This window comes from Oryx dammah, unplaced genomic scaffold, assembly GCF_014754425.2.
Source record: "Oryx dammah isolate SB20612 unplaced genomic scaffold, SCBI_Odam_1.1 HiC_scaffold_26, whole genome shotgun sequence".
NCBI classification, from domain to species: domain Eukaryota; kingdom Metazoa; phylum Chordata; class Mammalia; order Artiodactyla; family Bovidae; genus Oryx; species Oryx dammah.
In genome coordinates, this window is record NW_024070210.1 from 35,414,858 (window position 1) to 35,442,805 (window position 27,948).

At 41.7% G+C, this 27,948-nt stretch overlaps 1 protein-coding gene across 1 annotated transcript in view; it reads left to right on the forward strand.

Moving 5' to 3' along the window:
• Positions 1–12,078: 12,078 nt before the first annotated feature.
• GCH1 (GTP cyclohydrolase 1) overlaps positions 12,079–27,948 on the forward strand; it is a 56,266-nt gene continuing 40,396 nt past the window's right edge. The window contains exon 1 of the mRNA XM_040226397.1: positions 12,079–12,575. Coding sequence (XP_040082331.1) covers positions 12,236–12,575 — 340 coding nt within the window. The 5' untranslated portion in view covers positions 12,079–12,235. The remainder of the gene's footprint in view (positions 12,576–27,948) is intronic.

A 27,948-nucleotide genomic window follows, 5' to 3' on the forward strand; every position in this document is an offset into this window, starting at 1 on the left:
GCACAAAGTGTGCTAAAAAAGATACCAAACTCACAATGTTTACAATGCAGTTTTGCCTCACTTAGCACAATCTATTGCTGAAAAGCTGGAAGCAAATCATATTCTTATGGATTTACATTATCATTTCAGAAATATTTTATTTCAACTTCTGATTTTCAGCTAATAAGAGAAAACAGTAAATTTTTTCTGGTCTGTACTTAGGCTCCCCTAAGTAAATTAGCACTTACACTCATTTCCAATTCCAATTCTATAATTAGAGTACTACTTTTGTATTTTAAACACTTTTGCCATTAACAATGGCTAACATTTGTCATTCAATTTTATGTCTCTAGTACTATTGCAAAATTCTCTACATAGATTATCTCAAACTCTCACAAGTCTAAGAAGAATGTCCTATTATCATCATACTCATTTTTCGGATGAGGAAACTGAGGCTTTAAGAAGTTAGGAAATATGCCCATATCGCCAGGCTGATAACCAATGGAGCTGACAGCATGAACCCAGAGAGGGTGACAGGTTGTTTGGTAACCACTACATGAGATGGCCCTTATTTTTTCTAATTTGTGAGCTTCCCCAGTTTTACTGTTTAAGTGGCAGTTGACAGGGAAGCCTGGCGTGCTGTAGTCCACGGGGTTGCAAAGAGTCGGACACGACTGAGCAACTGAACAACAAAACAACAAAAGTCTCTAGAATTCTTCCAAAATCAAAGGGAAAGAAAAGCACATGTGTCTTAGAGATAGCAACATCAAAGAACTTGACTGAATGAACGTAAGCGCCTTGAGGGCAGGGAGTTTTTGTCTGTTCACTGTTGTATTCCCTATGCCTTATACAGACATTCACTGAATATTTGTTGAATGTATGTGTGACACCTAACCCTGATGACATCACAGGGCCAATCCCTCTCCAGGACAGTAAAACCCCTCTCTGAAATTCATTAACTCTGCCAGAGCAGGCGACAAGTTTAATTTTTGTTAACCTTTAAAACCATAAATACTTTGTAGGTGATAGACCAAAAAGGACAAACACTTGACTCTGGAAATGACTGAAATTCTGAAAGACTCAGTTCAAAGTGAAAGCATTTGGACAATTAATCCACCTGCCAATGCAGGAGATGTGGGTTCATTCCCTGGGTCAGGAAGATCCCCTGGAGAAGGAAACGGCAACCCACTCCAATATTTGTGCCTGGAAAGCTCCATGGACAAGGAACCTGACAGGCAACACTCCACAGGGTCACAGAGTCGAATATGACTGAGCGACTGGACACGTGGCATGAAATTTTAAATTTCTCCTTCTTGGCTTGGATTGAGGTTCGTGACATTGTACAGGAGACAGGGATCAAGACCACCCCCAAGGAAAAGAAATGCAAAAAAGCAAAATGGCTGTCTGAGGAGGCCTTACAAATAGCTGTGAAAAGAAGAGAGGCGAAAAGCAAAGGAGAAAGGAAAGATAGAAGCATCTGAATGCAGAGTTCCAAAGAATACCAAGAAGAGATAAGAAAGCCTTCTTCAGCAATCAATGCAAAGAAATAGAGGAAAACAACAGAATGGGAAAGACTAGAGATCTCTTCAAGAAAATTAGAGATACCAAGGGAACATTTCATGCAAAGATGGGCTCGATAAAGGACAGAAATGGTATGGACCTAACAGAAGCAGAAGATATTAAGAAGAGATGGCAAGAATACACAGAAGAACTGTATAAAAAGGGTCTTCACGACCTGGATAATCACGATGGTGTGATGACTCACCTAGAGCCAGACATCTTGGAATGTGAAGTCAAGTGGGCCTTAGAAAGCATCACTATGAACAAAGCTAGTGGAGGTGATGGAATTCCAGTTGAGCTGTTTCAAATCCTGAAAGATGATGCTGTGAAAGTGCTGCACTCAATATGCCAGCAAATTTGGAAAACTCAGCAGTGGCCACAGGACTGGAAAAGGTCAGTTTTCATTCCAATTCCAAAGAAAGGCAATGCCAAAGAATGCTCAAACTACTGCACAATTGCACTCATCTCACATGCTAGTAAAGTAATGCTCAAAATTCTCCAAGCCAGGCTTCAGCAATACGTGAACTGTGAACTCTGTGACGTTCAAGCTGGTTTTAGAAAAGGCAGAGGAACCAGAGATCAAATTGCCAACATCCACTGGATCATGGAAAAAGCAAGAGAGTTCCAGAAAAACATCTATTTCTGTTTTATTGACTATGCCAAAGCCTTTGACTGTGTGGATCACAATAAACTGAGGAAAATTCTGAAAGAGATGGGAATACCAGACTACCTAACCTGCCTCTTGAGAAATCTGTATGCAGGTCAGGAAGCAACAGTTAGAACTGGACATGGAACAACAGACTGGTTCCAAAGAGGAAAAGGAGTCCGTCAAGGCTGTATATTGTCACCCTGCTTATTTAACTTCTATGCAGAGTACATCATGAGAAACGCTGGGCTGGAAGAAACACAAGCTGGAATCAAGATTGCCGGGAGAAATATCAATAACTTCAGATATGCAGATGACACCACCCTTATGGCAGAAAGTGAAGAGGAGCTAAAAGCCTCTTGATGAAAGTGAAAGAGGAGAGTGAAAAAGTTGGCTTAAAGCTCAACATTCAGAAAACGAAGATCATGGCATCCGGTCCCATCACTTCATGGGAAATAGATGAGGAAACAGTGGAAACAGTGTCAGACTTTATTTTGGGGGGCTCCAAAATCACTGCAGATGGTGATTGCAGCCATGAAATTAAAAGACGCTTACTCCTTGGAAGAAAAGTTATGACCAACCTAGATAGTATATTCAAAAGCAGAGACATTACTTTGCTGACTAAGGTCTGTCTAGTCAACGCTATGGTTTTTCCTGTGGTCGTGTATGGATGTGAGTGTTGGACTGTGAAGAAGGCTAAGCACTGAAGAATTGATGCTTTTGAACTGTGGTGTTGGAGAAGACTCTTGAGAGTCCCTTGGACTCCAAGGAGATCCAACCAGTCCATTCTGAAGGGGATCAACCCTGGGATTTCTTTGGAAGGAATGATGCTAAAGCTGAAATACTTTGGCCACCTCATGCCAAGATTTGACTCATTGGAAAAGACTCTGATGCTGGGAGGGATTGGGGGCAGGAGGAGAAAGGGACGACTGAGGATAAGATGGCTGGATGGCATCACGGACTCGATGGACGTGAGTCTGAGTGAACTCCGGGAGTTGGTGATGGACAGGGAGGCCTGGCGTGCTGCGATTCATGGGGTCGCAAAGAGTCGGACACGACTGAGCAACTGAACTGAACTGAACTGGCTTGGATTCTCCATCTTAGTGTTCACCTCTGGTTTGGGAATCCAGTATAGAACAGGGGAAATTATCTCCAGGGAGTCTTCTATCAATGCCTACCGATATGGACAAGGTCAGATGGAATACGGATGTCAAGAGGCTTGTGTTTTACAGCCGGTGTGCAGGTGGTCCCGAACCAGGGCAGTGACTGGAGGAAGAGATCCCAGGACTAAAGCTGCACTCCCAGCCCCCATCATCAAGCAGACTGAAGAATGCTTCACATTCAGCTCTCTCTATGAATTCTCCCAAAGGCAACTCAGGATGTGACAGCTTTTGTTGCTTGACTTTCTTTTATAGCTCATTAGGAAACTTGGATTCTGTCCTCCCTGACCTTATTTCCTATGCTGCAGTTAACATGTAGCACACCCAGAGAAGAAACCTGGCTAAAATAGTCTTCAGTATTTTAAATCAGTGACATTTACCTGATTGCTGACTGTGGGCATTGGGATCCAATCTCCAGTTGGGGCTTATGCTGTAGTTTAGCCTTTTTTCCCCCTCTTTTCTGGCTTCACTGCACAGCTTGGGGGATCTTAGTTCCCCCACCAGAGACTGAACTCAGGCTGAGCACGGAGTCCCAACCACTGAACTGCCAGGGAATTCCCATGTACTTGGGACTTTAAAGTGATTCATGACCGAATCAACCCAGTAGAATGAGGACCATATGCAGTTTATTGAATCGGTAACTATGAATACCATGCAGTGGCATCCCAATGTGAATTTCTAATTCTTCACCACAAGTTGGTTGAAACCCTTTGCCAAATGGTATCCTACCAGAAACACTATTTTTAACAGTAACATTTAAATTCATTTTATTTAAATTTAATAGGAAAAAAGGGGATCTGAAGCAAATCTGAAGGAATCTATTTTGAAAAATCTGTATTAGTAAAGATTCTCCAGAGAAACAAAACCAATAGGATGTAATTATATGTACAAGAAGAGATTTATTATAGGATTTGGTTCACATGGTTGCAGTGGCTGAGAAGTCCCATGATCTGGCATCTACAAGTTGGAAGACCAGGAAAGTCAGTGTGCTATGATTCAGTCTGAGTCCAAAGTCTTGGGAATAGGGGTGGAGTGAGGGGGTGGCTGATGGTGTAAGGCATGATCTGAGTTGGAAAGCCCACTGAGAACCATGGTGCTTGAGTGATGACTGACGTCCAGGGCAGGAGAAGATATATCTCTCAGCTCAAGCAGAGACAGTGAATTTGCCTTCCTCCTGTCTCTCTGTTCTCTTCAGGCTCTCAAGGAATTGGATGATTCCCACTCATATTGGGAGGGCAATCTTCTTTACTCAGTTCACCAACTCAAAGGCTAATCTCTTCTAGAAACACCCTCCCAGACATGCCCAGAAATGTTTCACCAGATATTTGGGCATCCCTTAACCCAGTCAAGTTGACACAATTTTTTTTTTTCACTCCCAGTAATATTTCTTTAACAATCCCTGTGAAGTTAAAAAAAAAAAAATTCTAAACACCATGATGATTTTTTTTTAATTTTGATTTTTTTTTTACTACTATGTTTCAGTTTAAATATTATTATTGACTTCATTTTAAGAAGGACAAAGACTGTGCCTATCTCCCCTTGGTTGGTTGTATTATTTTTCTTATGTTGTCCAGGTTCATACAGTTCATGTTTTTCTGTTTGTAATGATATCAAAAGTTATTTAGTACTGGTTTTATACCTTAGCATTGTTTTTATATTTAAATATTTTAACTTGGCTTTATATTTAAATGCTTCCCAGGTGGCGCAGTGGTAAAGAATCTGCCTGCCAACGTGGGCGATGTAAGAGATGCAGGTTCAATCCCTGGGTCGGGAAGATCCCCTGGAGGAGGAAATGGCAACCCGCTCCAGTGTTCTTGCCTGGTCCTCTGTTGGGCTACAATCCATGGGGTCACAAAGAGTCATTTCTCCATTCTTGAGTTCTTTATTTATCTCTTAATTAGCAAGATCTCATATCAAGTAGTTTTCTCAATAAGGAACTTACAGGACTTGTGTTTTCTGAGTTTTTATATGTTTGAGGTGGTGTACCATTATACTTGAATGCTTTCTTGAGTGGGGATAACTTACTTTCCTTAAAGCCATAAAGCTGTCTCCTCAAAATTTTTGTTTATTTTTTTGCAATGGACGTTGCTGTGGAAAATTTGGAGGACAGGCTATATTCTTATTCTCAATCTTTTTTAGGCAATTTATTGTTTTGGTTTGGTTTGTATTTTGCCTGGATGCTTAAAATACCCTATCCTTGAAGCCATCTTTATTCTTGATTTCTATCCAACTTGGTGTTAAGCCTCTGTTTCAATTTTTTTCTAGAACAATATGTTCTAGAGAACTGTATATATTTTTTGCCAACTATATTTTTATTTTTTAAGAGAACTATTCTTTTCTTATTGAGATATAATTCAAATACCATAAAGTTCATCATTTTCAAGTGTGAAGTTCAGTAATTTTTAGTATATTTACAAAGTTACACAACCATCACCACTATTTAATTCCAAAAAATGTTCATCATCCCCCCAAAGAAACCGCATACCTGTTAGTGGTCACCCCCTATTCCCTATCCCCCCCCAGGCCATGGCAACAACTAATTTACTTTCTTTATGTATTTGCTTATTCTGAACATTTCATAAAATAGTATCCCAGAGTATGTGACCATTCTCACCTGGCTTTTTTCACTTGGGATAATGTCTTCAAGCTTAATCCATGTTATAGGCTATGTTAGTATTGTACTTCATTTTTACAGTTGAATAATATTCCAGGGTATGTATATATCACATCACACTTTGTTTATTCATTCATCACTTGATAAACATTTGGGTTGTTTTCACTTTTTGGTATTATGAATGCTGGTGCTATAAGCATCCTGTACAGGTTTTTGCACTTGATCTTAGCCAAAAGGCCGAGAAGTGATGTGTACAAGGTTTTTTATGGACATATGTTTTTATTACTCTTGGGTTTATACCTGCAGTAGAAGAGCTGGGCTATATGGGAACTCTATCCATAACCATTTAAGGAACTGCCAGACTGTTTCTAAAGTAGCTGAACTATTTTATATTCCTACCAGAAGTGTATAAAGAGTCCAATTTCTTCAATTCTCAGAAACAGTTGATATTACCTCTTTTTGAATATAGCCATCCTAGTGGGTGTAAGGTAGTAGTCAACCATACCTAAATTTTAATTTCCTTGATGGCTAATGATATTGAGCATCTTTTCTTGCGCTTATTGGCCACACATGTGTGTTTTCTTTGGAGAAATGTCTATCCAAATCTTTTGCTCATTTTAAAATTAGGTTATTGGTCCTTCAATTATTAAGTCAGTAAGACGTCTTATATATACTAGATACCATTCTAGGCTTTAGTCAGATATATGATTTGCAAATATTTTCTCCCAATCTGTGGGTTGTTTTTTCCCCTTTCTTGATAGTGTCTTTTGAAATACAACAATCTTAATTTTGATAAAGTTTTTAATTTTGGTAAAGTCTAATTTATCTTTGCTTTTGTTGCTTCCACTTTTGGTGTCATTTCTAATAAACTAATTGCATAACCCAAGGTTATGGAGATGGATGCATATGTTTTCTTCTAAAACGTTTGTAATTTTTGCTCTTAGGTTTAGTCTTTGGTCTATTTTGAGCTGATTTTCTTAGGCAGTGTGAGATAGAGATGCAAAAAGATATCCAATTGTCCCAGTACCATTTGTTGAAAAGACTCTTCTTTACCCCACTGAGTTGTCTTAGCACCCTTGTTGAAAATCATTTGAATATAAATATAAGCATTTATTTCCACAAGAGAAATATGCTTACTTTATATATTTGACTACATCCTATTATTGGTTGGGTTCTCTACCTCAGAAACCCTAATTATTCTTATGCTAGATCATCTTTGTTCTCTAACAGCTTTCATCTTTATCTTTTATTCTGCATTCATTTCCATGCCGTTCTTCACGTCAATAATTATGTTTTCAGCAGTGTCTGTTTTGTACATGGTTCTTTCTAATTGGGCTTCCCCAATAGCTTAGTTGGTAAAGAATCCAATTGCAATTCAGGAGACCCTGGTTCAATTCCTGGGTAGGGGAGATCCGCTGGAGAAGGGATAGATTACCCACTCTGATATTCTTGGGCTTCCCTTGTGGCTCAGCTGGTAAAGAATCTGCCCGCAATGCAGGAGACCTGAGTTCAATCCCTGGCTTGGGAAGATCCCCTGGAGAAGGGAAAAGCTACCCACTCCAGTATTCTGGCCTGGAGAATTCCATGGACTATACAGTCCATGGGTCACAAAGAGTCAGACACGACTGAGTGACTTTCACTTTCTTTCTAAATAATCCTATATAATGATGGTCTTCTATTTCCTTAGATCTGCAACTCCTTTTTCAATTCTATCATTTTCTTATCTTGGTTTTTGTCTTACTGAACTCATTGTAGTTGTTCTGTAGCAGAGAACATTTGTGAGCCTTCACCTTCTGCCCCACACGGGCTATCTGCCTAACAGTGTCTGTGTTTTATTGCTACTTTGCCCCTGTGGTGCCTGAGCCTGCAATGTCAGCCTTAACGTGGACCTGGGCATGCAAGTAGAGGAGTGTGTGGAAGGTGAGGATGAGGGCTTTGGGCAAGCAGAATAAGCTGCCATCAGCTCCATGCTGGACCAGATCAACACCTGTCTGGACCACCTGGAGGAGAACGACCACCTCCAAGTTTGCCCCAGGAGCTGCTTGATTCCAACTGAGGAAGCCTCCAGTGATGCCAGCCCATAAGCTCTGGGATCCCCCAGCCAGGCCCCAACCCTGCCTCTCTGAGCCAGGCTCAGGCCTGAGCAGTCACCACCTTGCTTAGACACCTTCTCAAGGCTGGCCTACAGATCTCTGAAGATAGAGGGTCTGTCTGCCTGCCTAGGCCACCCTTCTGGTACTTCCCTTGGCATGCCTGGGCCTGCCCCCATCTTCCAGCATCCCCTCCTGGGGCCAGGTGTGGGCCGGTGACCCACCCATCTTGCCTCCTACTCAACTCCTGGATGCTCCCAGTCTGCCCAGCGCTGAGTGTTCATGTTACACCAAACACGCAAAATCATTGTGAGGAATTTTCTTCTATTTTCTAAACTCTAAACGAGTTTGTCTTTTCTGTTGAATTTTTTTCTATGTAGCTTTTACATGTTACATTATTACCTTTCTTTGTTTAGTTTTGATCCTCTGGAGATTGTATGTTTGCTGCTTCTCTGCCTCCTATCCACGACTCATATTATCAAGGGTGACTTTTTTGTGTTTTCTGTTACAGCAAAACCTGTTTGTTTTCCTGACTCAGCTACAGTTTGGGGCTGGAGGAGGTTGTGTCCTATCTCTTTTTCTGTGAGGGACTGTGACAGTTAGGACAGAATTCAGCTGTGGTGGTTAGACTCCCCATTAACATTCTCTATTTAGCATCTGCCCTTTCTTCCAAGATGGTATTAAAGATCCTCTACCAGGGTCCTGGGCTTTTCAGGTGGCGCTACTGGTAAAGAATCCGTCTGCCGATGTAGGAGACAAAACAGACGTGAGTTTGATCCCTGGGTTGGGAAGATCCCCAGGAGAAAGAAATGGGAACCCACTGCAGCATTCTTGCCTGGAGAATCCTATGGACAGAGGAGCCTGGTGGGCCACAGTCCATGGGGTTGTAAAAGAGGTGGACACAACTGAGCAACTAAACAGCAACAATAGCCAAGCACAGGTGATTATCTGGGGTATGTCTATTCTTCCATTGTGAGGTACTTGTGGGCTGGGGGATAGTTTTCTCAACTCAGTGAGGTTGCCCTCAAGCCTTCCCTTCCATCTCAGAAAGTCGGCTCTGGGTTCACATTCTCCTGTTTTCTCTCTTGTTCCATTCCTCCTCATTCAGAACAGAAGAAATGTAAGGGCCTCCATTCACTTTGCTTCTCCCTACATTTTGGGGATTTAATGAGACATCTCAGGATTGCACTGACTCCGTAGGCTAACTTCTAGAAATTAGGAACAGAACAAGGACACTTTTCTTGTGTCCATCTTATTATTATTTTTTATCTTGCTATTATCTATGTCTATCCTGATCCAGAATCTCCTCCAAAGTTTGGATTGCAAATAAAAAATTTCCATCAAGTACACTTAGAGAAATTCACTTTTTTCCAATTACCATTGTCAAATGCCTAATGTTAGTTTACCTGTTACCCTTGGCAAGTGACTACATATGTCTGTAGCCCTACAGTATTTTCAGTCTTTGGTGCTGTGTATCTCACTCATCTGCTTCTCTGTTTTGCTACTGCCCTAGAAATGGAGAACTTAAAAAAAGAAAAAATTCCTTGGCTTTTTGATAGAAAGCAACTGCCAGACATCACTTTGTTGACAAAGGTCTGTCTAGTCAAAGCTATGGTTTTTCTAGTAGTCACGTACAGATGTGCGAGTCGGACCATAAAGAAGGCTGAACACCAAAGAACTGATGCTTTCGAACTGTGGTGCTGGAGAAGACTCTTGAGAGTTCCTTGGACTGCAAGAAGATCAAACCAGTCAATTCTAAAGAAAATCAATCCTGAATATTCATTGGAAGAACTGATGTTGAAACTGAAACTCCAATACTTTGGCACCTTATACAAAGAGCTGACTCATTGGAAAAGACTCTGATGCTGGGAAAGATTGAGCGCAGGAGGAGAAGGGGGCAACAGAGGATGAGGTGGTTGGATGGCATCACTGACTCAATGGACATGAGTTTGAGCAAACTCTGGGAGACAGTGAGGAACAGGGAAACCTGGTGTACTACAGTTCATGGGGTCGCAAAGAGTAGCAAAGAGTCAGACATGACTGAGCAACTAACAACAACAACAGCAACAACTCCCATGTTGAGTCCAAGGTGAAAATGAGTCCTTTTTTGGGTTTAAACCAAATGCTATTGTAATTCCTGGCTGTGAACGCCTATAGTTTCGCTGCTGAACCATTTTATACTAATTAATTCTGTGGAATATAGCCCTCCTCTTTTAATTTATTCCCTCTTCTCCCGTTTATACTGATAACCATCTCTGTCAACTACCTACATTTCACTGTTAAACTGTTTGTATCGTGTTCGTGATTTTAAAGCTTCCTTGTATTACATTTGGGCATTTGGCTGAAATGCATGGCCTCCATTTTACAAGTAAATATATAACAAATCCAATATATATATGTTATCCAATAATATATAACTACCAGTTACTTGTACTGGTAATTGGTAACAAAAGTGCTAATGCCTAGTGGCAGTGTTTATAAGAAAATGTTCATTTTTAGGATAAAAATTTCATTAGAAATTGCTTTGGGAAATATATTAATCTTTACAAGGGCTACTGAAAAAAAAATCTTATGGATAGCATCTCCTTTGAATCCCTCCATTTTAAAAATACTTCACTTGGTATCTTTGTTTTCATTTGTTAAATCCAAGGTCATCTTTTAATGTCTCCAGCTTGAAATAGTTTGAGACCCAGTGGATAATTCTGACCAGGAAGTATCACTGGACAGTGGGCAGAGCAGTTAGAGGGAAAAAATATTATAGGATCTTGCAGGGGTGTGGGGGGCACTTACAACAAATACTAGGAGAGTGACAAAGGCTTTCCAAGGGAGGTTCATATTTGTTGATCAGTGTAATTTGATATTTAGTGTATATAGAAGTCCAATAACTATTTTTAAAAACCCCACTTACACCAACATTTCAGACTAAAAGTTCCTAGGAGGCTAGGTATTTCCCATATTTCTTTCCTTAACATTTAGAACAGGGCCATGCCTGAAGCAGACATCCAATAAATAGAAATTAGTAATAATGACTGAGCCAATTTATTAGTATAGATCAGTTCCAGGGACTTCCCTTCTAGTGTGTCTGATCCTAAGCCTTTAAATATCTGTCTATATGTGAGAAATTCAGCATAAGAATCTCTCTGGAGCAAATCATAAAATATTAATTTGATACATGTTTTAAAACTCACCTTTGGCATTGTGAAATAATCCCCCTAATGAGAAAAAAAGGTCCATTTAAAAAATCTTACACAGTCAAAGCAGATGTCACTGGTTAAGAGTCCAGTTGATCAATAATATTTCACAATCTCTAGCAACATCAGAGGAAAGGTACTTAGCACGTCACTGTTAAAATCATCAGCACCAAATTCCTACAATTGGGTTTCCACAAACCGCAAATGGTTTTTTGATGAAAGCACTAGTTTTTCTTCCTTGCTAATCAATTTCTGCAGGATCAAAGTTCTGGCCACCACATATTATCATCGTCCTAGATATAGGGACTCACGTAAGGGCCACTTGGTGTAACATTCCTCCTGACAGCACCAGGAAGCAGGTGCGTTGGACACATTTTTAACTAACGCACTCAAGCGTTTCAATTCATATTATTCTCTTGACCTGAAAGTATGAGTTGGTTTCCATACTCACATTTTCCCGGACAAGACCACCTGTTTGCTCATCTTTGACAGGACGAGGGGACCAGAACACTTCTGATGCAGCCTCCTTTTTGCTCTAAGAGGGAATGGTTCACTGGGCACTCAGACCTTGCTTCCCCACGCTCCGGCCACCAGCCCCCTTTAGGGTTTGGTTTATCTGGTCACAGCCAAAGGGTCCAATCCAATCCAATCCGCCCGGGTGGCGCGGGAGGGGTTCGGACCAGGTCCTCCCGGCATCTGCCAGCCCCTAGGGCACCGGGCGGAGGGAGGGACAGGGCGGGGGGGCGGAGTGAGCGCCGTGACGCCAGGAGGCTCGGCCAATAGAAACGCCCCGCGGCGCCGACCGAGCCGCCAGCCCATTAAAAGGAGGCGACACAGCACTCTTTTGGCTCGCCTGTTCCGGACTCGGAACGTGTTGCTGGCTCCAGGCCTACCTTCCTCAGGTGACTCGGGTCACAGCCCACTCCCCGCCCGGGAAGTTCACCTGAAGTCCCTCACGCACCCGAGGGTCCTTCGGGAGCGGCAGCGGCGGGTCCATGGAGAAGGGTCCGGGGCGAGTGACGCTGAAGTCGCGGGGCGCCAGGTGCAGCAATGGGTTCCTCGAGGGGGAGCCGCCGCGGCCCGGGCCAAGCCCGCCCGCGGAGAAGCCGCCGCGACCGGAGAGCAAGAGCGCCCAGCCGGCGGACGGCTGGAAGGGCGAGCGGCCCCGCAGCGAGGAGGACAACGAGCTGAACCTCCCCAACCTGGCGGCCGCCTACTCGTCCATCCTGCGCTCGCTGGGAGAGGACCCCGAGCGGCAGGGGCTGATCAAGACGCCCTGGAGGGCGGCCACGGCCATGCAGTTCTTCACCAAGGGCTACCAGGAAACCATCTCAGGTCAGTGTGCTCGCTGCCGGGCCGGCGTGCAGGGCACGGGGGAAGTGGCTGTGGGAAGCTCGCGCCGGCTCGGGAAGTTTCTGGAGTTGCTCACTCTTGGCGGAGGAAGCCGAATGCTGGCACTTGCCGAACCCCGCCCTCGGCCCTGGCCCAGCCGTCGGGCCAAGGACGGGGGCCTGCGTGGGACTCATTTCGGGCGCCTGGAGAGTCAGCGGCCTCTCCCTCCCGGGCCTGTCTGCAGCCGTCCTCGCGGGGTCCTTCCCACTGGCTGCACGCAGCCCTCTCCTCCAGCCTGGGCTGGCGGGACCACGGTCACCGAGCTTCCTCATGCCCCCGGGCGGGAGCCTGAACGTCCAAGGCTGGATACCTGAGGAACGTGCATCTGGGCTCCTGGAAGTGATGGCTTCTTAAGTCATCCTTGCTCTTGAGGTCTCATTTTTTGGTAGGTCTGGGATGAAGTCTTGGTTTCGTGTGTTTGGAGCGCCGGGGGAGCCTCATTCTCGCTGACTTGCCAGGGCACCCGGCTCTTGCGAGCCATAGTTATGTTTTGTTAACATCGAGGTCACTACAGTTCAGGACTTGCCCACAATTGGATATAGTTCTGGGTATAGGCTTTCCCAGAGTTTGAGGTGTGAAGTTTCTTGGGTTAGTTTGCTGCTTAAAGCCTTCTCCCCTTTCCTCCCCCACTTCCCAAATCCCAAAGCAGGAAAGCGTCTCCCTGGGAGTCGGGGGAGTTTTCTGGGCAGTGAACCCCGGAGTCCCTGTATCACCCACCCCTCATCCCCTATCCCAAAGGGACAGGGTTGACTCAGTGCTCTCCGCGCCAGAGGAGGGTCAGGCTTTTGCCCAGGAGGCTGAGAGCAAGGGCGCAGGGTCGGGGTGGAAATTAACAGAGGACTTCGCTGCCTGTTTTCTGGGTGAGGGGTGTTGGTCAAATTAAAAAAAAGAAGGAGAGTAAAAAAAAAAGCTCTGACTTACACAGGTGGGACTAAGGACGTTGTTTTCCAGTTCACATCTTCTGTACCTCTTGGTGACATTTATTTCTTTGACCCAAGAAACCTTCTACCATCACCATTTCTCAAAGAGTAAGAGATGCTTTGCAAGGTTACCTCCCGGGTCAGGTTGTTTCCCCCGTCAAGTTTCTGGAGACTCCCTTAATTGATTCTGGGAAAAACAGTTATTTTTGCACTGGTACCACCCTCTTCTCCCCCCACCCCACTCCAAAGGAAGGGTGGGAAATCAGTGTGAGAGGGGTGAGGTCCAAAAAGGAAATGACAGTACATCCTAACGCCAAGACATGGATATCTAGTTCTCTGTCCACGTTTACTTTTTTTAACCCCATGTTGGTAAACGTTTGGAGCCTTGAATACAGAATTTCAAAATGCAAAGACTGAAGAGTAAACATTCTTCCTTTTGTAAATATTCTGTGATTTGGTGATATTCCACGATACAGAAACATTTTCTCAGGGCCTTGCTCGGTCTGCCTCTTGTGTACACTGAAAGTGTCCTTTGCACTTGGTCAAGCTTTGGAAATCTTGCCCTAATAGAATTAACAGAGAGAGCGATTTCTGACCCTGAGGCAGGTCACAGAATTACCTTAAGTGTCTCAAAAAGGTTTACTTAAGAAATGATTTGTAGGTTTGTTTCATGAGCCATAGAACTAATGACTGTAAAGAACACTTCATTCTACCTAAGAAAATGATTCTAGTCGTGTTAATTTATTATTTAAAAAGTCTGTGGACCTAGGAAGAGAAATCAGATTAGGGAGAATCTAATCATCACCCTGCCCAAGAGGGCCTGGGGAGAACAGTGAAATGGGGAGAGACTGCTTAATGGGCTTAACGGGTTCTAGGTTGCCTTTTGGGATGATGAAAGTGTTTTGGGATTAGAGAGTTTTGATGGTTGCACACATTGTGAATGTGTTAACTGCCTCTGAATTGCATGTGTTAAAATAGTTAAGATGATGAGTGTTATGTATATATTTACCATGATAAAAACTCACAGACCATTTAAGAATTATTAATAGCCATTAATTGAATACTTTTCATGCTCCAAGTGCTTTATACGTGTGGTCTTGGTTAACCTTCATTTTTGAGGTAAGCACTGTTCTTTTACCCCATGATAAGGAAGCAGAGGCAGAGAGGTTGACAACTTCAAGTGGTTGAGCTGGTGTTTGAATCCTGGCAGATTAAAGACAGATCTTATCTGCTTCCTTATGTTGCTACTTAGTAAGATATATCAGTGTTATCTCTCTACTAAGCATTTCAGACTGAGTTCTGACCTAATACTTGGGTCACCAGCATTAAAATAAGGTGGAGTACAATGGAAAAAAATCAGTCTATCATACATAGTAAGGGTAAATGTTTTGAGAAACTTCCAAGTAGGTTTTATTGGTATAATTTTTTTCTGGGGGGGGGGTATGTACTAGCTGCATATGTAGAATGTGTTTCTTATATTGTGGTCAAAAATTTGAAAGCCTCTATATAGAGGATCATACTTAAGGACTTAATATTGATTTCTTAGAGGTACATAAAGAGAAGACAGAGGAGAGGATGACAAAGATGATGCTGAACTTAGAGGAATGAACCTGAAAGGGTGGAGGTCCAGGCCTTGGGCCCACCTAGGTGGGAGAAGGAAGGATACTTTAAATCTATAGAAAACACAGAAGTAAGTAATAGAGAAAACACTCTTACCCAATTCCTAATTTTCATTTCTTTAGAGATCATAATTCAATGCCCACTATAGATTATTTTGGATAGAAACAAACTTCTTTGAAACTATCACTTTTCTATGTTTATAAATAAGATACTTAACATCTTTTATATCTCTGTGTATTCATTCCTGTTACTAGTGTTGAATTAAATATTGTAAAATATAAAATTAAATAAATTTGTACTTTATATTCCCCAAATTATTATTGTTTCTTTCCAGTTCCTCTTGAGTGGATTGATGCTAGTTTCTGGTGTCTGGGGAGTCTTTCAGCTCTCCTTGCCCTGCAGCGTAGCTTCATGACCCTTGCCTGGTACACTTTTCTTTACTTTCCTGTGTGTACCTTATAATGGGTGCACCTGTGGTCAGCTGTAACGGGGCTGTGTCAAAGTTGTGCAGGTCTCCTGCTTATTATTCGCCACTGGGCTGTAGCTCGTAGTGGAGGGAAGTCTGGAAGAGAAACTCATCTCTTTCAGGAACTGGCTGTCCTTTGACTAGCATCACAGGACAGCTCACCTTTAGCTATTGCTGTTCCGTGTGAGTTTAACCCCATCCAAGTTCTCTTACATATTCAAGATTTTACTTTGCTGAGGCCTTCTTTCTAAATATTTCCTGTATTTCCACTATTTCTGAAATTCAGAACCTTAATTAAATTCTACTATTCCCTGAGGTCTTCGGTCTCATGTCCTTGTGTCTGACCCTCCCCTTCCCCTGTCCTCTCCTGGGTATAAATGGTAATGACCTCTTAGACAGTGAAAGTGAAAGTGTTGGTCACTTGGTCGTGTCTGACTCTTTGTGATCCCCATGGACTGTAGCCCACCAGGCTTCTCTGTCCATGGAATTCTCCAGACAATACTGGAGTGGGTTGTCATTCCCTTCTCCAGGGGATCTTCCTGACCCAGGGATTGAACCTGGGTCTCCTCCATTGCGGACAGATTCTTTACCATCTGAGCCATCAAGGACACTCAAAAGTGAAAGTGAAAGTCGCTCAGTGGTGTCCAGCTCTTTGCGATCCCATGGACTATACAGTCCATGGAATTCTCCAGGCCATAGTACTGGAGTGGATAGCCTTTCCCTTCTCTAGGGGATCTTTCTAACCCAGGGATCAAACCCAGGTCTCCCACATTGCCTGTGGATTCTTTACCAGCTAAGCCACAGGGAAGCCTTAGAAAGTATTATCCACCAGAGGCTGAGTATAACTTGTCTCATTAATTGTACTTTTTATGAGTTTACGGAAATACGTGAGAGTCTTGACTCTTCTGTCACATTTCTAGTTGAAATAGATTTTACCTTGTCTTGTCTGGGATGCCAGGAAAGTTTTCATAAATCAAGCTGACAGTGTCCCAGATTTGGGGAGCATATGAACCTGTATATAATGCAAGAGGAAGCGATGGCACCACCGGTGATGGACTTCTTGACTGTCTCCTCACTCTGCCTCAACCATGTATACTGCAAGATGACAGCTATTCTCTAAAGATAAAGCCAGGCATTAGATACTCTGTTTGCACAAAATTGATTCTTAGCCACTTCATACTGAAATATGCCAGCACTCACAAAAGGTTTTCTTTTTCTTTGAATCACAAACTTCTGTGATTTACTATATCAGAATCCCACAATAAAGTAGGAATTGTAACAACTTCTAAGATGTGAAGAGGGGCAAAAAGTCAACTTATTTATTATCCCCTCCCATATTGTGGGCAAAAGATGAATTTATGTCCCAAGTTTTAAAGTATGTTGTAGAAAAGTTAACATCATCATCGAGGTACTATTTTGGATGTGTATAGTTCATTTAAATCTCAATTCACTACTAAGTTTTGTTTTCATTTTGTTAATGAATTCTCGTGTAGGACTTAGTTCTGTATATTGCTGGAAAAGGTATTGTGAATAAAGAAGAAAAAAATAACAAGACTGTTAAAGTATATGACTGGATTTTAGGGTATAGTCATTGAGAATGGAGGAGAAAAGCTGGTCTTACTAGTTTCTTCTAAAAATGTATTGTCTATTAATATTTTTTTTTTCTGGCCTGGGAGGAAAAGTCACTACACATAACTTTGAAATACCAAACAAACGGGTACTTGTCCTAGTTTCAGTGGACTGTCATATCAAAGTACTACAGACTGAACTGTTCAAACAACAGAAATCTGACTCACAGTTCTGGAGACCAGAAGTCTGAATTCAAGGCATTGGTGGAACCACACTCCCTCTGAAAACTGAAGGGAGTCAGGGGCGTCCTTCCCTTGGCTCTTCCCAGCTTCGGGGGTAGCTGGCAGTGCTTGGTGTTTCTTAGCTTGCAGCTGCGTTACTCCCATCTCTGCTTCTGTTGGTGTCCACATTTCCCTTTTTTAAGGACATCAGTCACATAGGATTGAGTCCATTTTACTCCAGTATGCCTTGTGGTGCTAGTGGTAAAGAATTTGCCTGCCATTGCAGGAGACACAAGGGACACGGGTTCGATCCCTGGCTTGGGAAGATCCCCAGGAGCAGGGCATGGTAACCCACTCCAGTATTCTTGCCTGGAGAATCCCGTGGACAGAGGAGCCTGGCAGGCTACAGTCCATAGGGTTGCAAAGAGTCAGACATGACTGAAGCAACTTAGCACACGGGCCTCATCTTAATTTAGCTAATGATGTTTGCAGTTAACTCTATTTCCAAATAAGATCACCCTCTGAGGTACTGAGATTTAGGGTTTCAACTTATCTTCAACACTGTTTAGCCTATTCGAGTGTTAAGCGATTTTATTCGTTAGACTGTCTGGAACTTTATAATTGAATTTAATTTATTCATTGAGTACCACCCACTGTGCTGAATGCTGGGAAGTAGACTGAGTAAAACCAGATATAGTTTCTTCTCTTGTAGAATAGTCTATTGGATTAAATCACATATTCAATAGAGTCACATGAATGTGTGATTATAGATTGAGAAATGTAATGATAAAAAGGACACAGCTCAGTGAGAGCATTTAACAAAGGAACTTGATCTGTGCTGGGAGGTTGGAAGTGTGGATGCTCGAGCTGACATCTGAATAACAACAAACACAACTGATTACTATGTGCTGAACAGTGTGCATTCTTTACATGTATTGCCTCATTGATCCTCACAGTAAGCCAACGGGGTAGGTAATAGTAGCCCTATTTTTAGGGATAAGGAAACTGAGGCACAGAAAGAACTTACCCAAGTCTTGAGCTTCCACTGTGGCTCAGCTGGTAAAGAATCTGCCTGCAATGCGGGAGACCTGGGTTCAATCCCTGGATTGAGAAGGTCCCCTGGAGAAGGGAAAGACTACCCACTCCAGTATTCTGGCCTCGAGAATTCCATGGACTGTATAGTTCATGCGTTCACAAAGAGTCAGACACGACTGAGCGACTTTCACTTTATCTGAAAAGTATCAGCATTGGGAGAATGGTAGAGAATGAGAATCGTTATAGTCTCTCACAATTTAATTGTAACAATAGTAATTTACAGATTTATCTGAATCACCTCCCTCTCCTCCTCTTTCCTTTTTGTATCTTCTCTACTATTTTCTTTGTCCAGCTCTGGAAACTGTTCCATGCTTGGGCATTCCCCCACTGACTCATTGCTGTATACCTCTCTAATTTGAGTCCAGTATTTGGTTGAGTCAGACTGCAGTAATGAAATTTGCCAGGAGAGGGCAACTGTCTAATTTTTGATGAATCCTAGATTATGAATCTAAAATTATATGAACAATTCATAATTCTAGGTAATATAATGAATACATTCCCTATGGTTATATATTCTCCATCGAGTTTATGGAAATTAGATTGAGGGATAATTTAGACTGTGTTAATCAAAGATTGTCCAAAGATTGTCTGAATCAAGGTAAATTTGTTACACTCAAGGTTGAGAGAACATTTGCTCATTAGAATTTGGTTTTATTAAAGCCCGAGTCACAGTTTTCTAGAAGAAAAGAGACTGTCTGTCCTTACCTTAGAATGTCTAGCAGATTGCCCAGCATATGTAGACAAGTTGATGAATGTTTGAATTAATTTCTTAAACACAAGAACCCTTTCTTAATGTGTGTCTTCTAGCACAGTGCTCTATGCATAAATGCCCAATAAATGCTGCTTATTTTTTTAAACACTAAAGAAAGATGTAGGGGGTTTAGCTTTATGAAAAAGTCATGGGAGTTATTTTTGTTGGATCTCCTGAACACTTCTTTGCCAGAGGTCATCCTTTAGACATCTTTGTGTCCTTCATGGAGTCGTGCACCTGTAGAAACTCACCTATTTGGTGAGATGGCTTTTTCTATATTCAATCAACATGTTATTCCAAGGTATCGATTGAAGTGACTGGCCTGTTTGCCTGGCACATCAAAATTCTCACGGGGAAAAATCACTAGAAAATGTCAGGATGGCAGTCAGGTTTTAAATTATTGCAGAAATGCTCAAATGTGAACAAAATTAGAATAGTGTAATGAGTTTGAATATGCCTATCACCCAACCATTCATATAAACAGAAGTCTGCCTTTCTTCATCCTGCTTGTCACACACCTTCCCTGCCAAATTACTTTTAAATTTATTTAGTTTTAATTGAAGGATAATTGCTTTACAACATTGTGTTGGTTTCTGCCATGCATCAATATGAATCACCTGCTGAATTATTTTAAAGCAAGTCCTAGATATGTCATTTCATTGATAAAGACTTTACTACTGTATCTCTAAAATATAAAGACTTTAAAATAGTATCATATTTGAAATCAATAATAATGCCTTAATATCAAATATCTAACCATTGTTAACATTTCTTTGATTTTTCTCATAGGTATCTCTTTACAAATTGCTTTGTTTGAATAAGGATTCAGATAAGAGTCACACATTATATCTGATAAATCAAGTCTTCAAGTCTCTTTTAACTTGTTAGTTTGGTATTTCTTTTTATCTGCTAACAATTTGTTGAAGAAACAAGGTCATTTGTCTTATAGAATTCCCCACCTCCTGGGTTCTGCTCATTATTTTCTCATGATTTATTAATAGTTTAACATGTTTCTTTAGATCTTGTGTTGCTTATATACTAGTCATTAGATTTAGAGGCTTGCCAAAGAAGCTGAAGTTGATTAGTTCTATGAAGACCTACAAGACCTCCTAGAACTACAGCCAAAAAAAGATGTCCTATTCATAGGGAATTGGAATGCAAAAATAGAAAGTCAAGAGATACCTGGTGTAAGAGGCAAATTTAGCCTTGGAGTACAAAATGAAGCAGGGCAAAGGCTAACAGAATGCCCTGGTCATGGCGAACACCCTTTTTCAACAAAAGACAACTTTACACATGGAGATCACCAAATGGTCAATACCAAAATTAGATTGATTACATTCTTCGTAGCTGAAGATGGAGAAGCTGTATACAGTCAGTGAAAACAAGACTGAGAGCTGACTGTGGCTCAGATCGTTAGCTCCGTATAACAAGGTTCAGGCTTAAACTAAAAAAAGTGGGGAAAACCACTAGGTCAGTCAGGTGCAACTTAGATCAAATCCCCAATAAATATACAGTGGAGATGACAAATAGATTCAAGGGATTAGCTCTAGTAAACAGAGTGCCTGAAGAACTATGGACAGAGGTTCATAATATTATACTGGAGGCAGTGACCAAACCATCCCAAAGAAAAAAAAAGCAAGACAAAGTGGTTGTCTGAGGAGGCTTTACAAACAGCTGAGTAAAGAAGAGAAGCGAAAAGCAAAGGAGAAAGGGAAAGGTACACCCAACTAAATGGAGAGTTCCAGAGACTGGCATGGAGAGACAAGAAGGCCTTCTTCAATGAACAATGCAAAGAGTTAGAAGAAAGCAACAGAAAGGGAATGACTAGCGATCTCTTCAAGAAAATTGGAAGTATCAAAGGAACATTGCATCCAAAGATGGGCTCAATAAAGGACAGAAATGGTAAAGACCTAATCGAAGCAGAAGAGATCAAGAAGAGATGGCAGGAATACACGGAAGAACTGTACAAAAAAGATCTTAATGACCCAGATAACCACGATGGTGTGGTCACTCACCCAGAGCCAGACATCCTGGAGTGTGAAGTTCTAGTGGGCCTTAGGAAGGAAGCACTGTTGCCAGTAAAGCTAGTGGAGGTCATGGGATTCTAGCGGAGCTATTTAAAACCCTAAAAGATGATGTTATCAAAGAGTTGCACTCAATATGTCAGCCAATTTGGAAAACCCAGCCATGGCTACAGGACTGGAAAAGGTCAATCTTCATCCCAATTCCCAAGAAGGGCAGTACTAAGGAATGTTGAGACTCCCAGACAGTTGTACTCATCTGCCATGCTAGTAAGGTTATGCTCAAAATCCTTCAAGCTAGGCTTTAGCAAACGGAACCAAGAACTTCCAGATGTTCAAGCTGGGTTTAGAAAAGGCAGAAGAACCAGAAATCAAATTGGCAGCATTCACTGGCTCATAGAGAAACCAAGGGGATTCCAGAAAAACATCTATTTCTGTTTTATTGACTATGATAATAAGGCCTTGTTAAGTGTGGATCTTAACAATCTGTGGAAAACTTAAAGAGATGGAAATACCAAGACCGTCTTACCTGTCTCCTGAGAAACCTGTATGTGGGTCAGGAAGCAAGAGTTAGAACCTTATGTGGAACAACTGATGGATCCAAAATTGATAAAGAAGTATGCCACGGCTGTTTATTATCACCTTGTTATACATACAGGGCTTCCTTGATAGCTTAGTTGGTAAAGAATACACCTGCAGTGGAGGAGACCCTGGTTCAATTCCTGGGTCAGGAAGATCTGCTAGAGAAGGGATAGCTACCCACTCCAGTATTCTTGGGCTTCCCTTGTGGTTCATCTGTTAAAAAATCTGCCTGCAATGCAGAAGACCTTGGTTCGATCCCTGCGTTGGGAAGATTCCCTGGAGAAGAGAAAGGCTACCCACTCCAGTATTCTGGCCTGGAGAATTCCATGGACTATATAGTCCATGGGTTGCAAAGAGTTGGACATGACTGAGCAACTTACACTTTCACTTGCAGGCAGAGCACATCATGCAAAATGCTGAGCTGAATGAGTTACAAGCTGGAATCAAGATTGCTGAGAGAAATACCAAAAACCTCAGATATGCAGATGATACCACTCTAATGGCAGAAAGTGAAGAGGAACTAAAGAGCCTCTTGATGAGGGTGAAAGAGGAGAGTGAAAGGCTGGCTTAAAACTTAGTATTAAAAAAACTTAAGATCATGGCATCTGGTCTCATCAGTTCAGTTCAGTTCAGTTGCTCAGTCATGTCTGACTCTTTACGACCCCATGAACTGCAGCATACCAGGCCTCCCTGTCCATCGCCAACTCCCAGAGTCCACTCAAACCCATGTCCATGGAGTCAGTGATGCCATCCAGCCATCTCATCCTCTGTCGTCCCCTTCTGCTCCTGCCCTCAATCTTTCCCAGCATCAGGGTCTTTTCAAATGAGTCAGCTCTTCTCATCAGGTGGCCAAAGTATTGGAGTTTCAGCTTCAATATCAGTCCTTCTAATGAGTACCCAGGACTGATCTCCTTTAGGATGGACTGATTAGATCTCTTTGCAGTCCAAGGGACTCTCAAGAGTATTCTCCAACACCACAGTTCAAAAGCATCAATTCTTCAGCGCTCAGCTTTCTTTATAGTCCAACTCTCACATCCATACATGACCACTGGAGAAACCATAGCGTTGACTAGATGCAGCTTTGTTGGCAAAGGAATGTCTCTGTTTTTGAATATGCTGTCTAGGTTGGTCATAACTTTCCTTCCAAGGAGTAAGCGTCTTTTAATTTCATGGCTGCAGTCACCATCTGCAGTGATTTTGGAGCCCAGAAAAATTAAATCTGACACTGTTTCCACTGTTTCCCCATCTATTTCCCATGAAGTGATGGGACCAGATGCTATGATCTTAGTTTTCTGAATGTTGAGCTTTAAGCCAACTTTTTCACTCTCCTCTTTCACTTTCATCAAGAGGCTTTTTAGTTCCTCTTCACTTTCTGCCATGAGGGTGGTGTCATCTGCATATCTGAGGTTATTGATATTTCTCCCAGTAATCTTGATTCCAGCTTGTGCTTCCTCCAGCCCAGCGTTTCTCATGGTATACTCTGCATATAAGTTAAATAAGCAGGGTGACAATATACAGCCTTGACGTACTCCTTTTCCTATTTGGAACCAGTCTGTTGTTCCATGTCCAGTTCTAACTGTTGCTTCTAACTGTTTCTGGTCCCATCACTTCATGGCAAATAGAAGGGGAAAAGGTGGAAGCAGTGACAGGTTTCCTCTTCTTGGACTCTAAAATCACTACTGATGGTGACTGCAGCCATGAAATTAGAAAATGATATGTGTTAAAAAGCAAAGACATCGCTTTGCTGACAAAGATCTGTATAGTCAAAGCTATGGTCTTTCCTTTAGTCATGTATGAATATGCGAGTTGGACCATAAAGAGAGCAGAGTGCTCAAGAATTGACACTTTTGAATTGTGGTGCTGGAGAAGATTCTTGAGAGTCCCTTTGACAGCAAGGAGATTAAACCAGTCAATCTTAAAGGAACTCAACCCTGAATACCCATTGGAAGGACTGATACTGAAGCTGAAGCTCCAATAATTTGACCACCTGATGCAAAGAACTGACTGATTGGAAAAGACCCTGATGCTGGGAAACATTGAAGGCCGAAGGAGAAGAGGGTAGCAGAGAGTGAGATAATTGGATGGCATCACTGATTCAATGGATGTGAACTTGGGCAAACTCTGGGAGATGATGAGGGACAGTGAAGCCTGGCGTGCTGCAGTCCATGGGTCCCAAGGAGTTGGACATGACTTGGCAACTGAGCAACAACAACTCCCTGCCTCCCTCTCATCACACTGACTCTTAAATTTAGTCAAGAATGCTTCATGGTTGGTGGCGTATTTTTCTGTGATGTTAAAATGGATAGGCTTTAGGTATTGTCAGCCCAATTTGTCCTTTAAGAGTTTCTCAGCAGCCTTTCAGTTACTGATTTTAGTAGTCCTTGGTGACTGCCTAGATCCAGTATTTTTTAGAAGTTGAAAAATAGGGGTGTTTAGTTCTTTAATTTCTGAATTTATTAACTGGAGTTCTTTTATAAAGAAAATATATGGGAACTCTTTAGGCCGTATTTGCAACCATTCAGTAAATTTAGAAATATTTTAAATAAAGCTTAAAGAGATATAAAGTTGTTAATTTTTCTTATATATATTTCTTTAATTCTGCACTGGAGATCTGCTTAATTATGACTCAATCTAGAAGCAATAAAAGAGAACAGTTACTTTATATAAAAACCAAGACTTTTCACATATCAAATACTAACAGAAATGAAGTCAAATGACAAACTGGGAAGAAATATTTACAATTCATATTGTAGACAACAGAATAACCATGCTAATATAAAAAGAGATGCTAGAAATTAATGTGAGAGAAAGGCAAAAAACACAGTTGAAGAGTTGGCTAGACCTGAGGGCAGACAATTCATGGGAAAGGGAATACACATAACTCTGAAATACATGGAAAGTTGCCTGACCTCACCTTCAGTGAAAGATATACACAAAGACCACTCAAAGAAATATTTTTTCCTTGTTTGTTTGGCCAGAGCCTAGAAACTTGATATTCATTACATTATTGAAGTTACAGGGAAACAAATATTACCATTGAGCGTGTAACTATCCTTATGATAATTTGACAGCTGTTAAATACAAATGCATATATCATATTTGAAAATCCTGTTTCTGGGAATTGCATACACAGAATGCATTATGCTCACGGTTAGTCACTGCAGCCATGAAAAAGGAAGCACCCTACTGAACCCTTGCTGCTAAGTGCTGCTAAGTCGCTTCAGTCATGTCCGACTCTGTGCGACCCCATAGACGGCAGCCCACCAGGCTCCCCCGTCCCTGGGGTTCTCCAGGCAAGAACACTGGAGTGGGTTGCCATTTCCTTCTCCAATGCATGAAAGTGAAAAGTGAAAGTGAAGTCACTCAGTTGGGTCCGACTCTTCACAACCCCGTGGACTGCAGCCTACCAGACTCCTCCGTCCATGGGATTCTCCAGGCAAGAGTACTGGAGTGGGGTGCCATTGCCTTAGAATAGCTAAATGATTCAGATGAGTTATGTTTTGTAGGGGAAAGGTGTGTGGGGGTGTGTGTAGGTGACAATAAAATATTTATATTGCATTAAGAATTGAAGGATGCACAAGTGGTTACATGTCAATCAGGGATATGAACTGGGCAGATGGCAGATGACATGCTTGACTTCTCACTATATTTTCAGTTTTTAATTTTTGAAGTATGTGCATGTATTTCCAAATAGATAATTAAAAACATCCTGACAAATTTGTTTCAAGTCTAGGAGCAAAAGAAATACAACTTTTTAATGGTTAGCTGATAAGAAAAATCTGGTTACGGAAAACCTTTACCCTGGAATTAGAGAAAAAATATTTAGATGTATATATTTGCAAGCTTGATCTTCATTGTGATTCTGAGTTTGAATGTGACTTTGTCCCTTAACTATCTGTATAATTATTGGCATGTCTCTAAACTTAATTTCATCTTTCTCTTTTTGTGAAGGATGATAATACTTGCTTTGCCTGGGATCTTATAAGAATTAAGAAGGTATGTGAAAAACACTTGATGCTTAGTATATTCCTTCTTTTACGGTGAGGAGGAACTGTGGGCTTGGATTAGTTGGAAAGTGTTTTAAGAATTTGGGAGACTCTGGAGCCCTGAGCCACCATGTAAAAGTCCAGTTACTCTGAGGCTGCCATGCTGTGAGGATCTCTGCCTCGAGGAGAGGCCACGTCTGGGTATTCCAGCTGATGGCTTTAGCTGAGGTCCCACCCACCAGCTAGCACCAAACACTAGATATTTGAGTAAAGACTCCTCCAGCCAAATAGTTGTCCCTTCCAAGCCCCAGATGTTGTGGAGCAGAGAGAGGTCAGTCATCTTTGTGGAGCAGAGAGAGGTCAGTCATCTCCTCTGTGCCTTGTCTGAAGTCCTGACCCACGGAATCCCAGGACATAATAAAATAATTGTTCGCCAGTAAACTCTGGGATATCTCGTTATGCACTAAAAGCAATGGGAATAGATGTTGAAATGAGGATGGTTAAAATTTGTATTTGGGCAGAGGAAAAGAAAGTGACTTAAACAGGCCAAGAGATAACCTAATGGTTTAAGGCTAGAAATTCAAATTTGTGAAGCATCAGTATAAGGCTGACAGTTGCAGCTAGGAGAGTGCCTGAGCTCCTCAAAGGAATGAGAAGAGGAGGTGTCAGTATGCTGACACTAAGAAGAGTAAGAGAAGAACCAGCAGGGACAGCCTTAGAAGGAGGTGTGAGGGGCAGGAGATACAGGAATGTAAGAGTGGGCAGGAAGTAGTTTAAAAAGGAAGCCGGAACAGAAGGGAAAGGTCCCCAGACAAAGAACTTGAGCCAGATTGCCTGGCTTCAAACCCTGTTACTGAGCAGCTGTGCCTCATCTGTAAAACAGGGCATTTGATAGTACTCGTTTATCTTATAAGGTTACTGGGGGATTAAGTAAGTTAGTACGCATAAAGTGCCCAGCGTCTATGAAGTGCCGCAGACATTCTGTCTGTGTTATCAATGAGTACTGAGGTTTTATTTCAGTGTTAGTAGTTTCAATAGCTTAATGTGCTTAGAAGTCAGATTGTAGGACTTTAGAGAATAATGTGACAAATTACAGAAAACAAGACTTTTTGAGGTATTTTTCCCGGACGGGTAGGAGCTTGTGAGCTTCCCCTTGGTGTGTATTGAGGCATCAGCATGCTGGATGCTGGTAAATGAACGCCTTAGGGGTCGAAGAAAAGAGGGTGGGCACCGAACCCTGGAAGTGAGCCAGGCTGTGTGCGTGTGAGCTCATATGATCCTGCTGTCAACTTGGAGACTGTCCTCACCATAAAGAGGGGGAAACAGGCCATCTGGTTCAGGTCTCTTGCGAGAGGGCAGCGCAGCAGCATGCAGGTGTGTGTGCGGACAGTGCTTCGGTTCCAGGCAACGTCATGCCCGCTCAGGTTTTAAGTGACTGTGTTACGTTTTAATATGAAGGTCCATTTAAGGTGTGAGAAGCGTAACCCATAGAACTCTGCTTTTCGTACTGAATTCTAGCAAAGAGAAAGCCAAGGAGTTTTCATTTTGACGCATCGTTTAACATCCTGACTTTAAGATAGTTCGTGAAATTTTTAATCAGGGGAACTTGTGAATAATTGCACAATTTAGCTAAATTACACTCAGTTCTAACATGGATTAATAACTAGCAAACTTCACTTAAGAGAGATATTTAAAACCCAAAATTTTATATATTTTGTCTAAAGCACATTTAATTATGTTGTGATCATTTTACTTTATCAATGTGAGTCTTTTTTTTAGCTTTTTATTTTATATTTATTTTATATTGGAGTATAGTTGGTTAACAGTGTTGTTTTAGTTTCAGGTATACAGCAAAGATTCAGTTATACATGTATCTTGTGAGTCTGTTTTAATGGTTTTACTGTTTAGAAACTTTTCAGTTCTGTTTTAAATATCTGTTTTTAGGGCTTGTACTTTTTGTTAAATGAAGTTATAAATTCTTAATCTTGTTATTTAAAGGAATTTTTTCTATAACTACAATGGTAATGAAGTTATAAATTCTTAATCTTGTTATTTAAAGGAATTTTTTCTATAACTACAATGGTA